We start from the raw sequence: 15,384 nt of genomic DNA on the forward strand, positions 1-15,384 counted from the left end.
TGGTCACAGGACTGGAAAAGGTCAGTTTTCATTCCAATCCCAAAGAAAGGCAATGCCAAAGAATGCTCAAACTACCGCACAATTGCACTAATCTCACATGCTAGTAAAGTAATGCTCAAAATTGTCCAAGCTAGGCTTCAGCAATATGTGAACCATGAACTTCCAGATGTTCAAGCTGGTTTTAGAAAGGCAGAGGAACCAGAGACCAAATTGCCAACATCCGCTGGATCATGGAAAAAGCAAGAGAGTTCCAGAAAAACATCTATTTCTGCTTTATTGACTATGCCAAAGCCTTTGACTGTGTGGATCACAATAAACTGTGGAAAATTCTGAAAGAGATGGGAATACCAGACCACCTGATCTGCCTCTTGAGAAATTTGTATGCAGGTCAGGAAGCAACAGTTAGAACTGAACATGGAACAACAGACTGGTTCCAAATAGGAAAAGGAGTACGTCAAGGTTGTATATTGTCACCCTGCTTATTTAACTTCTATGCAGAGTACATCATGAGAAACACTGGGCTGGAAGAAGCACAAGCTGGAATCAAGATTGCCAGGAGAAACATCAATAACCTCAGATATGCAGATGACACCACCCTTATGGCAGAAAGTGAAGAGGAACTAAAAAGCCTCTTGATGAAGGTGAAAGAGGAGAGTGAAAAAGTTGGCTTAAAACTCAACATTCAGAAAATGAAGATCATGGCATCTGGTCCCATCACTTCATGGGAAATAGATGGGGAAACAGTGGAAACAGTGTCAGACTTTATTTTTCTGGGCTCCAAAATCACTGCAGATGGTGACTGCAGCCATGAAATTAAAAGACGCTTACTCCTTGGAAGGAAAGTTATGATCAACCTAGATAGCATATTCAAAAGCAGAGACATTACTTTGCCAACAAAGGTCTGTCTAGTCAAGGCTATGGTTTTTCCAGTGGTCGTGTATGGATGTGAGAGTTGGACTGTGAAGAAGGCTGAGCGCCGAAGAATCGATGCTTTCGAAGTGTGGTGTTGGAGAAGACTCTTGAGAATCCCTTGGACTGCAAGGAGATCCAACCAGTCCATTCTGAAGATCAGCCCTGGGATTTCTTTGGAAGGAAAGATGCTAAAGCTGAAACTCCAGTACTTTGTCCACCTCATGGGAAGAGTTGACTCATTGGAAAAGACTCTGATATTGGGAGGGATTGGAGGCAGGAGAAGGGGATGACAGAGGATGAGATGGCTGGATGGCATCACTGACTTGATGGACGTGAGTCTGAGTGAACTCTGGGAGTTGGTGATGGACAGGGAGGCCTGGTGTGCTGCGATTCATGGGGTCACAAGGAGTCGGACACGACTGAGCGACTGAACTGAACTGAATGTCCCTGTAATGTTGGTGTTGGTTTCTTACTATTTCTTTGAAGTTTTTGAAACATACTTTTTTGGACAATTTTTGGTGTTGGGCTCATGCTGTGTGAAATGAATTAGAATTTTTTTTCTACCTTCTGGGCCAGTTTAAATACTTCTCTTTGAAATGTTTAAACAAATCGCCTGCAAAACACCTGAAATAAATGTCATTAAAAAAATAATTTTCACACTTACAAAAGACTTAAATGATTTTCTATTGAAGATTTTTGAGACAATTCTGAGTTTGTATTTTTCTAGAAAATAGTCCATTTCATCCAATTTTCAAATTTATCAGAACAGAGCAATAGAGAATTTATAATTTTAAAAACTTTATCCTAAATATTTTTGTTCTTTTTATGTTCCCGGCTCTCTGTTTTGCCATGTCTATAAATGCATTTTAGTTTTCAGTTAAAAGCAGTCTCTTCTGCTTTTAACAATTACTCTGACGTTTTCTAAAAGCATTCTTGTAGCCTCCTTCATTCTTGTCAAGGTGAAAGTTGCTCAGTTGTGTCCGACTGCAACCCCGTGGACTATGCAGTCCGTGGAATTCTCCAGGCCAGAATTCTGGAGAGGGTAGCCTTTCCCTCGTCCTGGATATCTTCCCAACCCAGGGATCGAACCCAGGTCTCCTGCATTGCAGGGAGAGTCTTTACCAGCTGAGCTACAAGGGAAGCTCAGGAATACCGGAGTGGATAGCCTAACCCTTCTCAAGTGGATCTTCCCGACCCAGGAATCGAACCAGGGTATCCTGCATTGCAGGTGGATTCTTTACCAACTGAGCTATCAGGGAAGCCCTCTTTTGTCAATGTCACCACTGAAATTGAATGTTCAACTCCATCTCTGATGAAGACTCAGTGAAGGGTCCCTCACTTGCCTCGCCCTCCCCACCTTGACCCCAGGCCCCACAGCTGCTGCTCCCGATGCTGGCTAGTCACGTCTCATGCACACACTCTCAACCACTGCTCTCCCTGTTGTCTACCCTTCCAAGAAATTTAACATTTCACTCCATTTTATACACCAACTACAATGATTTAAACCTACCTATGTTTAAGTGGTTTCAGTGTTCACTGCAGTCTTTTGGTACGATGCTGACTCAGTAAACTCAGTTCTAAATTGGTTAGAATAATCTGTGCAGTTTCTCTTCTCAGAACAGTGGGTAAGTGGTGTAACTTCTGAACACCTACAAATCTGAAAACGTTTTTCCACTGTCTTCACTGACAACAGGAATGTCTGCCAGGCGTAAATCCTCAGAGATCCTGTCCCCCAGAGCCAGAGGGGTGGCTCCCTATCAACCTCCGGCAAGTCTCCTCTCCTGCAGGCAGGGGTTTCTGTCTGCCTCCCCCCTCCATCAACACTGTGTATGCACATAGCCCCCTCCTCATGGTCCCCACGGTGGGGACGGGTGCCTTCCATCTCCACTCGGCCGCAGCCCAGAACTTGGCCCCTTCAGAAGCACCAGCCCCACGCTGTCTGCCTGCCCCCAGCATCGACTCTACCTCCTGTAGCGACTCCACCTCCTGTAGCATTGACGAAGGATGCTCATTTTTGCTTCTGCATTTTCAAGTTCCTATAAAGCCTCCACATCACCTTAGCCTGCTCTCTGTATGGATTTCTGCTTCACAAACAGCACAGCTTATATTCTCTTGAAAAGGCCCAGGTCTCCAGATCCCAGGATGAGATTTGAGATTTATGCTGATTTCCTCTGTGCGTCCACCCTCTGTCCTGTGGACCCCGGCCACAACCCTCCCCTCTGATGGCAGCGAGGTCCCCGATGCTGGGCCCATGGCAGCTCAGATGTACGTGCTTCTGCTTATGGAAGGCGAGGCTCTTCACATGTTAAGAAAACGGAACAAGATGATCTAACTGTGTTCCCACACAAACACCAATTTTATTCCAAATAATCACATAATTTTAAGAATTTCCCAAAACATTTTTACAAAGAGTAGCCCCAGTGTCATTTGCCTTGAAAACCCCACTGTGTACATGAGTACCACCTGAGCCAAATGGGGAAAGTCCACATTTGCTGCAGCTCCATGGGTTTCATTTTAAAAGTTTTAAAAACTTAAAAAAAATTTTTTTTAAACATTTTTTTTTTCTATTTTTCATGATAAATGATGCTACTCATATGTAACTTTACTCGGTGGACTTTTAGTTACTTTGCTGATTTTTACAATCTGACAAGCAGCAGCACACATGCAGTATCTGTAAACAGTAACGACCAGTCTAAGGGTTTGTGCTGGTGGCCAGGGAGCTGCACTTCGTTAGACCCAAATTGAACAGAGTGGAGTTGAGGTTGATGCAGAGAAAGGCGTGCTCTGGGTGCGTCGTCCTCTGTATCTCCTGAAGCATCAGGTGGATTGTGAAGAGTTCAAAGAGCTTCTTATTACTCCTGCAAGAGAAGGAGCACCTTAACGTCATCTCACAATCAAGAACAGTGAGAAAGCCTTACGTGTGAATAGCATCCTGTTTCATACATGAGGAAATGAAATAGGTAACTAGAGATTCACATGCCGAGAAAGACAAGACACGATTTGTGAAACAGGCCTAACATGGAAAAGTATTCAAGGAGAAAAGAGGACAATTCATCACCCTGGAGCCTGCACCATAGTCACTACCAGAGCAGGCTTGCCCTCAGCCAGCCAGAGTCAAGTACCTGACCACCATGTCTCAGGAATGTCAGCTTCTTCATGGAGCAGACCATTAGCTGACCTCTTGACTTAGCTCCTGGCCACTGTCCTCTGCAGAGCAACCAGTCAGCAACCTCATTTTCAATAAGTTAAACTCGTATCTGGTAACGTATTTCTTACTTCCTTGTCCAGATCTATTTCCCTCTATGGTAACCTTTATAACCATCCATCTCACATCCAGGGTCTCCATCTCTGTGGATTTACAGGTTTACTCTAAGGCTGGCTTGGGCATTAATGATTCCCAGCCCCTCATTCAAGCTTTGTTCCAATTCTTTATCTACGCCTGAAATGAACACAAACTTCAAAGCTCTGGCTCAGGCCACAGCCATACGGGAACTACACCTCCACCAATTCCAGGAGCAGGAACTCAGAGGAATGAAACACGCCTGCAGCCTCAGGGCACCACAGAGGGTGAAGGACCACAGGCCTCCCAGAGAATTCACTGATTACAAATCAAGACAGTCACAGCCAGTCAGCCTGAGAAAAGGAAGACCATGAACTGACAAGCCTGAACGACACCAGAGTTAAACTAGTACCTTGTTGAACTAAGGATGAAGTCACAACGTGACAACAAGTAATTTACTGCTGTGGCATCGTGTGCGACACCAGGCAGGACGGGCTGACCTGCAGTCACACACCCACAAGTAGCCTCAGGGTGCACTGTGTTTACTGAACCAAACCAAGAGGTCACGGCATGAAAAACAACGCACAGAAGATGTTCAGACTTCCCTCAAAAGAAACACTAGAGTATATGAGATTCAGGGAAAATATAGTTTAAAGTCTATGTCCTTTTTAAAAAAAAAATAATTTAAATATCAATGCTTGCATCAGGGAAAGAAGAAATACAAAAAGAAAGCCCTCACTTATGGCAATGAAATGAAACCAGTGCAGCAGTGCGTCCAAGACCGTTTGTGGCCAGCACAGGTCACAGTCTTTTCTGCCTGCTTCCTTCTCACCCCTGACCCAGTGCATCCACAGTAAGCACCAGCAGGACACACCTTCATCTGCCCCTGTCTTCACCTGTGATCACAGCGCGCCAGCCTGCAGGAAGCTGGCCCAGGGTTCACTCTGTCACTAAGTGTGTGGCCTGAGACCAGCATTTAACACACCACACGTTTGCTGGAAACTCTGATTCAATAATCACAGTGGAGCCACTGCAGGAAGCAGAAATCTAAATGATCACAGTGAGCTGGTTTCTGATGAGAAAGCTGAGAAATCAAATATCCTTACTTGATCTTGGAAAGTTTCTGCAGGATGATACTGAGCTTCTCTAGGACATGGAGGTCGAGCTTCGGGGCCCGGAGCAGCACGGAACAGGTCCGGAAGAAGAGCGAGCAGCTGCAGGCCTCCAGGAAGGGCTGCAGGGCACCTGCGAGACAGGAGGCTCAGGGCAGGGGGCGGGGGGCCAGGCCCTGCGGGGCGCAGTCACCCACTGCTGGGTAGGGTTTCTGTTCTTTCCACTCTTATACTATGGGGAAAATACCATCATTGGAAGAATTAAAATATCTACTGGCTCTTGTTGAACAAGCAAACTGAAGGTAATGACGTCAGAGTTCCATTCTTCAGACGTCAGATTCTTCCACTAAGCAGAATCGAGAATACAGTCCATAAGAGGAGGCTGTTTAAATAGTGCTTTAGCAGTGTTTAATAATAAGAAGAAATTCTGTTGGGGTGGTAATTTTTTTAAAGCATCCGAAATTTAAGAATTTCATTTACATGTTAATGACAGCTTGGATAACCACTGAATAAGGAAGAACTTTTTAGCATAAAAGCAAAAGTGGGAAAGATTCATAAAAGAAAAGATTGCAGATTTTAATAAAATTTTATCGAAAAGACGTATGCTTTCTATAGTTTTCCTTGCTTGATTCTTTTTGAGCAATAAGTGTTCATATTTACTTTTCAAACCGTGGTTAAATATGCATAAGGTAACACGTACCACTGGAACCACTTGGAAAAGTGCAGTGTTTGCTAGTGTTAAGTACACACATGCTGTTGTGTAAACACCACCCCACGCACCCCAGAGCTGCTCATCTTCCCCAGCTGACTGTCCCGTGAGTCACTAACCCCCAGTTTCTGTGCCCCATTCCTACCTCCTGTCTCTACATATGACAACACGGGGGCCCTCACATGTGTGAAGTCACAGAGGATCTGCCCTTCTGTGTCTCTTATTACACTCAGCATAACATCCTTGAAGCCCATCTGTGGTGTAGCAGGTGTCAGCTTCCACCTTTTTAAAGGCTGAATAATATTCCACAGTACACAGACCACACTTTCTCTTGCTGCTTTCAAGATTCTCTGTTTTTGACAGTCTGACATTTTAATATCATGTGTCTCCAAGGCGGGGTCTCTCTGGGTTTATCCTGAACTTCACTGAGCTGTGGAATTTGGTGAAATTCTTAGATTTGTAAAAGCACATCTTTCCTCAAATGTGGTAAGTTTTCGGCCATATTTCTTTAAATCATCTTCATGAATTCTCTCAGCCAAATCTCTGGACAACCACCTGCAGCTTCATGGAGCACTGTGAATCTAGCCCTGCCCTGGATCAGATGTTGTCTTCAGGGAGTGCTGTGGCTAGGCTGATCTTCTGTCCAGACACTAAGACTTTCTCCACATCAACAGTAAGGCTGTGTCACTCTCTTGTCATTCGTGTGTTCACTAAGCAGCACTTTAAATTTCCTTCAAGAACTTTTCCTTTGCATTCACAGCTTGACTAACAGCTTAGTCGAAGAACCTCAGCTGTAGGCCTGTCTTCGCTTTTGACCCACCTTTCTCACTGACTTCAATCATGTCTAGCTTTCTATTTTAAGTGAGAGAGGAGCACTCTTCCTCTCACATGAACTCTCTGAGGCCACTGGAGGGGTATGCTGCTGCTGCTGCTACTAAGTCGTGTCAGTCGTGTCCGACTCTGTGCGACCCCATAGACGACAGCTCACCAGGCTCCCCTGGGATTCTCCAGGCAAGAACACTGGAGTGGGTTGCCATTTCCTTCTCCAATGCATGAAAGTGAAAAGGGAAAGTGAAGTTGCTCAGTCGTGTGACTCTTAGCGACCCCATGGACCGCAGCCTACCAGGCTCCTCAGTCCATGGAATTTTCCAGGCAAGAGGATGTTAATTAGCCTAATTTCAATATTGTGTGTCAGGGAGCAGGGAGGCCTGAGGAAAGATATGGGGGAACTGCAGTCAGTGACACAGGCAGAACACACACAACATTATTAAGTTCACGGCCTGCCCCCCAACACCCCTCCTGCCCCAAACCATGACAACATCAAGACCACTGGTCACAGATCACTGTTAACAAACACAGGAATAATGAAAAGGTTTGAAACACCATGAGAATGACAAAAATGTGACAGAGAGATGTGAAGGGAACAAATGCTGCTGGAAAAATGGTGCCAGAAAATCTATTCAAGGCAAGGTTTCCACACACCTTCAGTATGTTTAAAAAAAGAAGTACTTGCAAAAGCACAGTTCACAATAGGCTTGTGAATGTACATATTTTTGGACAGTAGGACTTTTGGGTCTTTGGCTAGTTTCCCAACTTCTATTACTTTTATAATAAAAATAAACTTTATTTGAAAAACAAGGTCTGAGAAACATCCTCAAATACATTGTTCCATTCAGGTGTTAAACGGTAACACAAGATGGTTTCTAGAGCACAAAAGAGAATAAACTCATAATACAAATACAAACTTAAATTATTTTATTGAAACTATGTCTGACAAGAAAAGGAAAGTTCTTCAAGAAAGTGAAACTCATGCTCTTACACAGCTAAGCCCAGGTAGGTGAGTGACAGGTTTCACCACTGACAGGAAGAAAAAAAGAAACTACAGAGTAACTTTCTAAAAGCACACTGCTCAGTTATTGTCTGATTTATATTCATGTGCAAAACGTATAATCAGAAGTCCTCAATCTAAAAATAACACTGTGCTCACCACACACACTCAGGTAGAGCAACGCACAGACCTCCGTTCAAACTCATGAAGTGTAGCCCAGCAGCTTTCAGAGAACTCTGCCCACACGGTTCCTGGTACTTCTCATGCTTGGGGGGAGGTAGGGTGGGGATGGCTGAGATGACCTGCGGCAGATGGACAGGGGGCCCTGGACAGACACACAGAGCTCCTACCGCTTCGCCATGTCTGTGCCAAAGACCGGTCTTCTTAAAGTTCCAACACGGCACCGGGAACCCACCACCTTCCCCCAAATATGTGACAACAGTCATGAAACAAGGTGGCCACCAGATTGGGTGGCTCAGGTCCCCCAGTCACAGCCCACTAGACAAACTGGAACTCCACTTGCATCTGAGACACGAGAGTCCAGAATGGCGAGCCTAGCAGCCAGCTAAGGCGAGCGCTACAGTGTAGACAAAGTTTCTCTACTTCTGAGTCTGGTCCACAAAAACCTCTGCCTGAGGCCCCACCAAGCCCCACTGGGAATGCTGTTTGCGCAAATAAACTTTTCAAGTTACAGTGTGTCTCAGTTTACCATTTTACAACGCTGCTAAAAACACTAGAAGACGAAATAAAACAAACATACAGAATACATGCCCCATGTTTTAAATTACTCTGGGATTTAACAGACGTGAAACAACTGTGGAGTCACCTCCCAGTCTCAGGCCATTTCTACACTGATCCCAGGTGGACACCACCAGGCCTAGCTTAGCCACTGGCAGCTCCTCCCGTTCAGCAAAGTGGCAGACCCGAGGCCCAAACCACGGCACTGCATACACGGGCCACCAAGGCCCAAGAGCTGCAGACCAGTCCTATCAGGATTTCTTTTCCAACAATTCTTCCTAAACAGTTATATGGTAAAAGAGGGCTTCCCCAGTGGCTCAGAAGTAAAAGAATCTACCTGCAATGCAGGAGATGTGGGTTCAATCTCTGGGTTGAGAAGATCCCCTGGAGAAGGGAATGGCAACCCACTCCAGTATTCTTGCCTGGAGAATCCCATGGATGGAGGAGTCTGGCAGGATACAATCCATAGGGTCACAAAGAGTCAGACACGACTGAGCAACTAAATAATATGGTGAAATGAGTTTCCCACCTCAAACCTAAAAAGAACAAAACAAAACCAACAGTGGAGAAGTATTTGCTGTGTTTTGATCTAAGATTCATTTATCCCTTCAACAAACTTTGTTGGCTAGTATCAGGCATTGGGTTTATGCTAAAAATGGAAAACGCATCCAACAAATACACACACCTCAGTCAGCGACCCTCAAAGTTACATCACTTCCGGTCTCCTGGGTCCCATCTCTCTGCCAGCACAGCTCCCAGAGAGCAGCCTCAGGAGCAGCTGTTTACCCCACGGGATGGGAAGAGCAAGAGAGGGTGAGGGCGGCTGGGACAGAGATGCTGGGCCCTGCATGAGGAATCGGACATGGTCTTCCACATGGGTGCTGTGGGCGCCCCAATACTTCTGAGATTGTATCACGTTGTCCCCTGGCTACACAGTGACTTCGTCTGTCAGACACTCAGATGGCTTTGTCTCTGATAAACAAACATTTTCACCTGATAGGAGTTTTGTTTTCCTTACTGAAAAAAATTCTGTGAAACTCGTTGGGAATTCACCTACTTCAAAAAGTAACCTTAAGTCTCTGTGTCTCAGTTACTAATTTTGCAATGCTGCTGGAGACCTGACATCAGTCAATCAAGAGCTGCCATGTCACCATCACCGCTCAGGGAGGAGTTAGACTCCAGCGGGCAGTCTGATCGTTTAACAGTGACAGTCAAGAGATGAACACGAATAAACACAGTCAGCGGAGGCTGTCCCCCTGGGGCAGGAGGAAGCAGCCCAGGGTGGGGGGTGTGTGGCAGAGCCCCTCCCCAACCCACAGCCCTGGGTTCAAGTCCGAACTCCACCTCGGTCCAGCCGTGGGTCCAGGACAAGCCAGCTGACCTTCCAGGCCCTGGCTTTCCCCAGGGCCTCCTCGCAGGACCGCTGTGGGGAAACAGGCACACAGACCACATCCAGGGAGGATGGAGGGACAACTGGCCACCAGGGACCTGCCCTTGCTTGCTGGCTCCCACAGAGCGTGAGCTTCCTGGCTGTGGTTCCATGTTCTCAAGGCATAATGAGAAGTGCCGTGCACGGAAGATGAGAAACCGAGAGTGGGAAGAATCACTGAAGCAAAATGGCAGCTTCCCATAAGTTGAGGGGTTTCCCTAGGGTCTGAAGAACAAGGCAGGCAAAGCCCATCAGGGTCTTGGCTGGGCTGGGGAGGAGCCCCCACCAGCGAGTAAGAGCTTGTCTCACCCACCAGGGCCATCGCCGAGAGGAAAACCCCACTGACCACACTGCTTCACGCACTTGAGCATCAGAGACACAGGGAGGCTGCAGGGGTCTCTGGGAGGAGAGGAGGCTGGGTCCCCATGTGCCCTGCAGGTGGGGATGCTCCCTCCCACCCACCAGGAGGACATGGATGCTCTGCCGCACAACAGACATGAGGAACAGAGAAGGGGCTGGAAAGTGAGCGAGTCTTCACACTGAGGCCCCTGGGAAAGCTGGTGGACATGTGGACAAAGGGTGAGGCTCTATAACTCTGAACGGCACTGCTGACCCTGTGATCCAGCTGTGCCGTACACAACACAGTCCAATGTTGAGAATAGGCTCAAACCACTGCCCTCACTGGGCACGACACTCCTTGGACTCTCCCCTCCCTCCCGTTATTGGACATGATACTCACTGGATTCCACGGTCATCTGCAGCAGGCTGTCCATCACACTGGGCAGCAGCCCCCGGCTGGAGAGCTTCAGGTGGCTCAGCACCACCGGCACCGCCTGCAGCTGCAGGAACAGGCTCTTCCCCTCGTCCGCCTGCAGGTCCAGACACAGCGAGTCGAATGCCTGGGCCAGGAAGTCAGCTGGAAGACAGGGCACCAGACAGTGACCACATCATTAGTCCAGCAGGTCACAGGCATGGCAGTAAGGGGACCCCGATGCGGCCATAAACATGAGAGAAAAGGAGAAACTGGAGGACCAGATGAGATGGGCTGAATTCAGACACTGCCTCTCACTCAGCTGTCAGGACTGAAATGGGAGGAGACGGTACGACAGGGTAAACTTCACTCAGAAATTCCCTGTTTAACACTGAATTTACAGTGAACACCACTCGTTTATATCAAGGAAAACAGTCAATATTCAGCAGTCTGATCATGACTACTGCCTGCCGACACCTGTGAGCAGCATCACCACCGCCACCTCGACAGCTGCTTCTGAGACGAGGTTTCTTGCTACTGCTGCTCCCATCGACCTGTTTCAAAATGTAACTTTATAAAAATGGGGGTTTCTGCCTCAAGATCAAGACCAAATGGGAGCCACTCCCAGAGCTCAGGAGACCGACCTTCTTGGGTTGCCAGTGACCTCTCTGCCAGGAGGAATGGCCGGGGGGCCAGACCATCCTGACCGCAGGATGGACCTGAGGTCAGATAATGCGCAGGTAGTGCACGAAGAGTTAACACAAAGTGTCAAATCCACATCAGGATCATGTCTATGCAGATGCTCGTGAAGAACAGAAGTCCTTGATTTCTGCCCTGACACTCCAGCGATAACCCTTCCCTGACCTGGGCCCTCACCGTTACTTACGAACTCTGTACTTAAGTCCTGTTACTTCTAAGTGGATGAGGTTTTACTGACACTGTGTTAGAGCAAGGTCCATATTTCACAGAATGTGCTTTGCTTACATGAACAAATCTCTTTCTTTGTTCATTATTGTTCCTTATTACTGATGATCAGAAGAGTTAACACTCTAGTTACAAGCTCTGTGGGGTCTTGTTCATCAGGGCGCCACCCCCATGACCCAAGCACCCCCAAAGGCCAGTCTCCTGACACCATCTCCCTGGAAATAGGGTCCCCATGTGAACTGAGAGGGACAAACATTCAGCCCACAGCACATGGCAGCCAGCACCTCTCTCTGCCAGTGTCCATCTGACCTGCATGGACCATCCCCAAGTCACCAGTTTTCACTATTTGCTTCCATGTCCATCCCCACGTGTTTAAGGCCACTGCCGGGGACGGCGTGTCCAATACTGGACTGCGCAGAGTGGGGGAGGGGGCACCGACTCCTTCCTGCTTATCTCTTCTTCCCATTCGCGTTACCAGCCACGAACATCACTGTGTCTCTGATGACGGGACCAAGTATGTTGATACATGGTGAACTCTGGTCTGGGCTTCTTACACACATCTCAGACAGCCACTACCCCTTCTGATACAACTCTGGGGACCATAACCACGAGGAAGAAGAGAACGAAGACAGAGGCACTGTCTGGTAGGCAAGCTCTCTCTGTTGCTATCTACTGAGCTCTGCTGTTACAAGGAAAAGCAGTCAGAGGCCAGGGAGGCAGATTAACATACATGTGTTCAACTAAACTCTATTCACAGAAATAAATGCTGGGCCTCACTGGCTCCCGGGCTCCGGCCCACCAAGCATTGTCCCAGTGGATCCGTAAAGGCGCACTCTCCGTGCTGTGTGGGTTCTGTGAGGCGGGTAGCGGCAAAGGCTGCCGTGGACACAGGATCCAGGCGCATCAGTAAAGGCCCTGGAGGGCAAGAAGCCAGCCCACCATGACCTTCTCAACTTCAGCAACTACAGTCGGGCCCCCAGCACGAAACAGCACACTAGTCCACTCTGAAAAAGTAAACTGTGTAACTATGTAAGAACTGCTTCACTGTGGACAATCTGAAGGCTTACCTTGAGTGACTGTTTTGAGGACGATTAAAGTGGACACGAATCTCAGGGGCAAGCTGGTGCTCTTGAAGAAGGCAGCTGTCCTCGGTCGACTCTCCACTGAGTGCTCTAAGGCCACGTCCTGAACACCCTTCGTCACCACTCCTCTGAATATGTCTTCACCCAGCCTCCTCAGTGTGGCTGTCATGGTCGAGTGCTGTTAAACATATGAACTCTCTCGGTACACTTATCCATGGTCAGGAAATAGATATTTTAAATACTACAATCAAATATATGAACTAAAAATAAGCCAACTAAAAAAAATTCAATGGAGCTGAAAATACACAGGATTGAAAAGCAGAATACAGGACACCCACTTTGCAGACATACACAGATGAAAAGGGCATGGACGAAGAACACACACCACGCTGACAGAGACTGAGAGGCCGGAGCAGTTCTCAGCCTCAAACAGGCTTCAGAGCAGGCAGTTACCAGGGAAGGAGGGGCAGCACGCAGTGATGGAGGGTGAGGGCTCCAGGAAGACACGACGACACCTCGGGTGTGTGATCGCCTGCAGACACAACACCCACCGCACCGTCTGTCAAGAATAACCGATAAGCTGCACTTCATGAAAATCAAAACCTCCTGTTCTGTGAAAGCACTGTCAAGAGAATAAGAGGACAAGCCAGAGACGGGGGAGAAAACATGTGTAAAAGACACACTTGAAAGACTGTTATCCAAATACTGATAGGGTCCTAGAGATTCAGCAGTAAGAGAACACAGCCCGATTAAAAACGCACAGATGACCCGGACACCGCAGCCGAGACGACACACAGATGCCAAGCAGACATAAGCAGCAGCACCGCACACGTCATCAGCGTGAAACCCCTGTGGGTAACACCCCACACTACAGGAAGGGCCGAAGCCCCGAACCCCGACACCACCAAATGCTCGTCAGCCCATGGGGCAGCAGGTACCCTTAGCACTGCTGGGGGACCAGAGAGTGCAGCCACTCGAAAGACTGGCTTCAGCTTCTTAAATAACAAAGCATCCTCTTAGCCAATAACCACATTCCCTGATATTTCAGCTCCTGAAGGAGCTAAAAACTTACATCCACACAAAAACCCACCTGTGGATGTGACAGCAACTCTACTCAGAGTTGCCAAATCTTGGAAGCAACCAACATGTCTGTCAGTAGGTGATGGATAAACAGTGGTCCATCCAGACAGTGGAATAGTATTCACAGCTGAAAAGAGTTATTAGGCCGTGGAAAGGCAGGGAGGAGCCTTAATACATATGACTATGTGGAAGAAGCCCATGTTAAAAGGGCACGCACTGTGTCACCCAGCTCTGCGACATTCTGGAAAAGGCAGGACCACCTGGGTAGTAAAGGTGGGGGAGAACAGGCACAGCATAGAGGATTTTTAGGGCAAATTTTTTTTTTGGTATCAAATGTTAATTTTTTGCATCAAATTTTATACCAAACTATACTGTGTGATAGTGTAACAATGGTTACAGGCTCCAATACATTTGTCAAAACCCACAGAACGCACACCACCAAGATGTTGGGGGATGATGGCACATCCACGCAGGACGTGGATGTGAAGAAGATTCCGTCTGGCAGGGATGCTGATGGGTGGGGCAGGGGGGGGGCGCCGGCGGTGCAGGTGTAGGGCAGGGTACCTGGGAAATCTCCCTGCTCAATGCTGCTCTAAACCGTGACGTCTACATATGAGAAGAGCCACGTGAGGCTCTGGAGGGAGACGGGACGGTCACCTGATCGCGGCCCTGGCGGCGACACTGCACCTGTTCTGCACAGCGTCACCTTCAGGAGATGGACACAACGTGTCTATTATTTCTTATGACCACAGAGAATCTCTAATCACCTCAAAATAAAAAGCTTAACTTATGTACCCGCACTTTGACAACTGTTAAAACTAAATTATTAAAAACCCATCAGTACATGTTCAGCAATGCGCAGGTGAGAACCAAACTTCACAGCAGAAAGCTGTGCAGCTGGCAGCCCCGCCCCAGAGCACACGGAGCGACCAGGTCCACACTGGAGGCAGGGCAGCACGAACTGTCTCAGGAAGAATGAGGAGACTATTCCAGAAGGAAGACAAAGTCCCACTCAACGCTGAGTCTAGCCTTTGACGGCTGAAAGCAAGAATTCAGCCAACCTTTCTCAGAACCCATCACACAAACAGCAAAGTCACAGTGACTCTGAACAGACTTGATCATTTTATGTAACTTTCTTTTATGAGACAACCCATGACCAATACATCCAGATGATATTATGTGTGTGGGTGCACATGCTCCCCCACACACGTGCTCATGCACTCACTTGTTTACCATGATGGCAAAATATTTAGGGTTTCCTCAGGAAAGGTATTTCCCTAAACCTCAGCCATCCGGCTACATGACCATCAGGCCCGCATGGAGCAGCTTAGCCCCCGCATCCTAAGGGTCACGGGGCCAAGAGGAAACTACCCCAGCAATGCTTTGTTTCTTCCCCATTTTTAACTGAATGAAACCTGTATCAGGATGTATCAGTACTAACTGGGGAAATAAAATTTTACAAACCTACTATAATTCACAGCACACGGTACACACGCGCCTCACATTTGGATTAAACAACCCTACGTGAGCTGGTAACAC

At 47.6% G+C, this 15,384-nt stretch overlaps 1 protein-coding gene across 6 annotated transcripts in view; it reads right to left on the reverse strand.

The window, feature by feature from the left end:
• Positions 1–3,239: 3,239 nt before the first annotated feature.
• CCDC138 (coiled-coil domain containing 138) overlaps positions 3,240–15,384 on the reverse strand; it is a 29,673-nt gene continuing 17,528 nt past the window's right edge. For 2 of the 6 annotated variants that reach the window (XM_027555413.1, XM_027555416.1), the window contains 4 exons: positions 12,751–12,943; positions 10,748–10,924; positions 5,299–5,437; positions 3,240–3,770 (listed from right to left, as the gene is read on the reverse strand). In XM_027555413.1, the coding sequence (XP_027411214.1) occupies positions 3,605–3,770; positions 5,299–5,437; positions 10,748–10,924; positions 12,751–12,943 (675 nt within the window). In that variant the 3' untranslated portion in view covers positions 3,240–3,604. Of the gene's footprint in view, positions 3,771–5,298; positions 5,438–9,010; positions 9,116–9,171; positions 10,234–10,747; positions 10,925–12,750; positions 12,944–13,218; positions 13,388–15,384 lie in introns of those variants that run through there. The other 4 variants (XR_003513373.1, XM_027555414.1, XM_027555411.1 and 1 more) reach the window with 4 other exon arrangements.

Source organism: Bos indicus x Bos taurus, chromosome 11, assembly GCF_003369695.1.
Source record: "Bos indicus x Bos taurus breed Angus x Brahman F1 hybrid chromosome 11, Bos_hybrid_MaternalHap_v2.0, whole genome shotgun sequence".
Lineage (NCBI taxonomy): Eukaryota > Metazoa > Chordata > Mammalia > Artiodactyla > Bovidae > Bos > Bos indicus x Bos taurus.